The sequence below is a fragment of the Temnothorax nylanderi genome, unplaced genomic scaffold, assembly GCF_030848795.1.
Source record: "Temnothorax nylanderi isolate EJ_2023f unplaced genomic scaffold, tnyl_v1.0 TNYL_tig0557_pilon, whole genome shotgun sequence".
NCBI classification, from domain to species: domain Eukaryota; kingdom Metazoa; phylum Arthropoda; class Insecta; order Hymenoptera; family Formicidae; genus Temnothorax; species Temnothorax nylanderi.
Genome location: NW_027249619.1, coordinates 1 through 4,904, shown reverse-complemented (window position 1 = coordinate 4,904; position 4,904 = coordinate 1). Strand labels below are relative to the sequence as shown.

At 46.2% G+C, this 4,904-nt stretch overlaps 1 protein-coding gene across 1 annotated transcript; it reads right to left on the bottom strand.

The window, feature by feature from the left end:
* Positions 1 to 697: 697 nt before the first annotated feature.
* Positions 698 to 3,670, bottom strand: LOC139783902 (uncharacterized). Its single transcript, XM_071723063.1, has 6 exons — positions 3,352 to 3,670; positions 2,650 to 3,129; positions 1,829 to 2,444; positions 1,173 to 1,671; positions 987 to 1,091; positions 698 to 925 (listed from the first exon to the last, which is right to left on the bottom strand). Exons 1-6 carry the CDS (start codon positions 3,668 to 3,670, stop codon positions 698 to 700), a joined length of 2,247 nt encoding a protein of 748 aa, XP_071579164.1.
* Between the last annotated feature and the right edge of the window lie 1,234 nt (positions 3,671 to 4,904).

The window sequence follows — 4,904 nt, the reverse complement described above, 5'->3', positions numbered from 1 at the left end:
TCCCGTCGTAATCAGGTTATGTTCTATGTTCTCTTCTTCGCAATACTGCTTGAAAGCATGAGACGTGAACGCCGTTCCTCGATCTGAGATTATCCTCCTAGGATTCCCAAAAATTGTAGCTTGCTTACGTAATCGGGTGATTACTTCATCCGTCGTCGTAGATCTGGTAGGATACAGCCAAACAAACTTCGTAAACGCGTCGACTACGACAAATATGTGAGCGTAGCTCTTCTTCGTCGACGGGATTGGACCTAGATGATCGACATGGTAGGTATCAAGTGGTCTATCTTCCTTGGGTAATGGCCGTAACAGACCCTCAGCTTTTCCTCGCTTCTTCTCCGCTAACAAACAACGCATGCAGTTGCCAATAACTTGTTGCAACACGTTCGTGTGTCTGCAGAATGATTTCCTTCTGCATGACTTTAGGCACGACCAACAAAAGTTCTCCACCATCTTGTTTGTATAATACTCCGTTGAACATCACATAGTCCTTGTCACCGTCCGTCTTCATTGACTCGATCTTTTCTCGTAATTCCGGATCGTCTGCTTAAGCTTGTTTAATTTGGGCCACCAATGCACTTTGCATTCTGTGTATGGCGAGACACTCCACCGGATTCCGGCTCAACGCATCTACATGACGCATGGCTGTGCCTGATCGATGCTTCACCTCGTAGTCGAACTCTTCAAGTTATAGTGCTCAGTGGGCTACCTTCAGACACACATCTTTCTTCGACATCGTCTGCACGAACGCTCGGCAATCCGTTATAATCCGAAAGGGAATGTTTAGCAAATATACGCGAAATTTGCGTAAAGCTCTGATCACCGCTAGAACCTCCAATTCATAGCTGCTATACCTTTCTTCAGCTCCAACAGTCTTCCAGCTGGCGTAGTACACCGGATGAAGCTGATTATCTTCGGCATCCCTCTGCAACAGAATAGCTCCTAGACCGTGTTTAGAAGCATCGGTATGTAGTTCCGGCACCAACCTTGTATAATTTCAACACCGGGTCGTTCGTCAAAGCCGTCTTCAGTTGTTCGAAAGCTTGTTCTTGTTCGGCAGCAAACGTAAACTTTACTCCTTTCCTTAATAGCTGCGACAGGGGTCGTGCCATCAAAGCGTATTGGGGTATGAATTTCCGGAAGTACCCCGTTAATCCTAAGAAACTCTATACTTTATCGCGCTTCGTGGGTTTCTCGAATCGCATCACCGCCTCTCTCTTCTTCTCGGATGGTCCTACTGTTCCCGCCTCCACTATATGTCCTAAATACTCCACACGTCGTACCAATAGCTTACACTTTCTCCAGTTTATTCTCAGACCGTAGTCACGAGCTGTATTCAGGACCTGCTCTAACTTAGATAAGCACTCTTCTTTATTTTTCGTCAAAATGATCACGTCGTCTAAATATGTTTTCATCATCTTGAATATTGCTCGCATGTGCCGTTGAAATGCCGCCGGAGAATTGCATAGTCCGAAGGGCACCATAAAAAATTCGTACTGCCCATCTGGCGTCACGAAAGCGGTATAACGAATACTATCCTCGTCCAATGGCACATGAAAGAAACCACCCTTCAAGTCCAACACATAATATACCTCATTATCTGTCAGTTCGTCTAGTTGATCTTCGATCAGTGGTAGCGGCTGTCTTTCCTTTATTATCTTGCGATTTAACCTTCAATAGTCGACACATAACCTCGTTGTTCCGTCTTTCTTTTGCACCAGGACGATTGGACTGGCGTATTCCAAGTTGCTCGGTCGGACAATCCTCTTCTTGATCCACTCGTCAATAATTTTGCGCACCGTATTCCGTTGTTCCGCCGACAATCTACGGGGATTCTGGTGTACCGGTATTTCGTCCTTGAGTATCAGACGCATCTTCACGCCGCTGTCCTTTATCTTCCTCGGTTGATAGTCCTCTACTAGTTTTCACGTGATCAAGCGTAACCTGAGCTTTCGTTTCTTTTTCTTCATTATCCTGTACGCCAATACATAATACTTCTGCCCAGTTAGCATCTTCGGTCGTCGTCTTTGATTCCTCGTCGTTGAGCTTCTTTATGACAGTTTGTCGTCTTCTTATACGGATCTCAGCTAAATCCGATAACTCACCGCCTATGATTAAATCATGTCCGGTATAATCATCTGGCACTACATCGATATCCAGAGTAAACAACATTTCGTCGATGGACACGTCTGCCGTAAATCTTCCTAAGGTACTCCGGTTAAATGCGCCTACGCCATTGAACTTCGTAAACTCGTGCCTGATTGGAGGGACACCGAGATGCACGTAAACGCTGGATCGAATAAGATGCAGATCACTTCCAGGGTCGATTACGGCTGTAACATCCTTCCCCAGAATATTCACTTTCTTATACGTCTTCTTGTCGTTGTGAGATCGGAGCACGTCAACTCTTACTGGAGTAGCATCTTTACTTGCAGAGTCCGATCCTTTTGGGCACTTTGCAGCAATATGCCCGAATTCGCCGCATGAATAGCAACTTAGATCCTTTCGCTTTATTAGGACACTCCTTACCTAGATGCTTCGTGTCGCCACAGTTGAAACATTGTTTGTCAGCGGCGACTGCCGTGGTTTGACCTGCGTTACTCACCGGCTTCTTCTTACCTTGCGCTTGCGAATGTTGTCACGCCTTACCTCGATTACTTTTCTGTATTTCGTATTGCGCAGATCTCTGACGTAACTCCTTAATCGTCGTCGCACCGTATAATATGGATTTGTTTACCTCTTCGTCTTTAACACCGTCGATAATGTACTGTATCTTAGCTTCGAGTTCCATCTCCGTGTGACTGGCAAGTTCCAGTACGCGATAAACATACTCTTGATATGTTTCGTCCGACTTCTTCGACACTGCACTCAGTTCTTTATGCACTTGGCGACTGTTCAGCGTCTTACCGAATTCTTTAATGAACGCTTTCTTGAGCGCACCGTATGACTGCACTCGACACTCGAAATTCACGAAAAGTTTAGCCGAACCGCGTAATAGTCTCTTCGCATAAATAATCTTCTGCACGTCGGTCCACCGGCACAAATCAGCAGTCTCTTCAAATGACGTAAACCATATTCCTACGTCCTGTGTGGCATCGCCACTGAAAGGTGTTAGCGCGTCTTCAACGTCTTCGTACGTCAACACGAGCTGTCCCGTTCTCACACCGTGAGGGTTAGGTTCGCGTTCCTCGTAATACACGCGGTTATGACGAGATGGCGGTGTCGCGTCTCGTCGCGCGGTTGATAACGATTCTCGATCATGGCGCCTATGGCTATGACCGACCGTGGGGGCTTCCCCTCGTCCTCATCACAATATAACACCGTGTCCTCGCTAACTTCTTTATCACTAACGTCTTTGTCGATCATCTCCTTGTGTAGCCGCCCGCAATCTCTCACGCAGCGTCGCTTTCAGCCCCGACACGGGCAATTTTAATTGGCGTAATTGTTCTACGAGCTGATTCTTCGTCATAGCGTCAATATCAATTGCGCTGTCCGCCACCAACACATCGTTGTTTCTCGGATTGTCCATATCTTTATTCGTGTCGTCCGTCGTCTTATGCCTTTCGCGCAAGCCCGCTCTGCTACTCGTCGATAATAGAGCAAGCTGTTCCGCCTTCGTCGTTTCGTCTGTCGCCATGTCGTTTACTGCGTTTCCCGCCGAGGAGGCCATCTTGCCATGTCTTGTTGTGCGCGTTTTCGTCTTCGTCGTCGCACAACAGCTTCGTCGTCGGATCGGCTTATCCAACGTCCTCACTACGGTTACCGCACTCGCAAACTTTATAACGTCGTAACACGAACTGTCTCGTATCCGCCGGACCGAATCGCCTCTTCGACGCGCACGGACACGTTTCGCGTGGGCACTCGCCTTTGCCTCTTGCGAACTTTCTAGAACTTTCTCGCTTCGTCGTTATTTCCGCGTGCGGCGTCTTCACTCGTGATCTTGACCGTGATCCCGATATTCGCGATAATCCCGGACGAGCCCCCAATTGTAGGATCGTAACGGAAGAAACACGAGGTTTACAAGGAATAAGCAAAAAGAACTTTGCTCGTATGGCTTTTCTCGGGCGACTGCCCTCACTCTCCTTTCAGCCAAGCGAGGGCGCTGTCCCATCGCTCGCGATCCCACAGAATTGAGTACTTAAAAGTTAAACGCAAGATCCAGAATATTCTACATTTAATCAAATATACTATTACAACGTCGTCAACGTCTATATCACACAATAGAACAAATAAATTTAATAAGTAAACAAATAAATTTAATAAGTAAACAAATAAATTTAATGAGTAAACAAATAAATTTAATGAGTAAACAGTACTCAAGGGCGATCTCACTAGAATAAGACCACCACTTACGCTACAAATTGGCAGTTTTTACTATCCTTCGCGGGGAGACGGCTGGTCTAGTGGGTAGAGCGCCAGATTCGTAATCCGGAGAACCGGGTTCGAATCCCGCTAGGCCGATGAGAATTTTTCTCAGCAAAACGCTGTCCCCCCATCTGGCGGATAGATCCCAAATGGATACAGTATCCCTAGATGGAAAACTGGGCTCCGTCTTTCGGAAGAGACGTTAAACCGTTGGTCCAAAGGAGGAAATAGGAATGGAGGAATAGAATAGGATGGAATAGTGAATAGGGTTGGGTACGTCCCTTCAAAACGCCCTTTAAGGCCACTCGGGGTAAATAAAGTATATATTTTTATCCTTTTTTACTATCCTTCGCATTTTTTCTACACGCAAAGTTTGGCCAAATTATCATGAAAATTAGATTGTGCATACCTTCAAAGGTATGCATGCCAAACAGTTAGAAATAACATGTAGTTACGTCAAAACAAGCATAAATACGTACCAATGTCTAATTCCCTTCTGTTTTAGTCGCGCCGCAAACGTCTGTTTCGCAGGCCGTTGT

Excerpts from the sequence above, each read along its gene's own strand:
- LOC139783902 (XM_071723063.1), bottom strand. The coding sequence starts at position 3,670 with ATGGCCTCCTCGGCGGGAAACGCAGTAAACGACATGGCGACAGACGAA. Across the intron at positions 2,445-2,649 it reads AATACAGAAAAGTAATCGAG|GATCGGACTCTGCAAGTAAA; the intron begins GTAAGGCGTGAC and ends AGTGCCCAAAAG. Across the intron at positions 1,092-1,172 it reads AACCCACGAAGCGCGATAAA|CTATTAAGGAAAGGAGTAAA; the intron begins GTATAGAGTTTC and ends CCCCTGTCGCAG.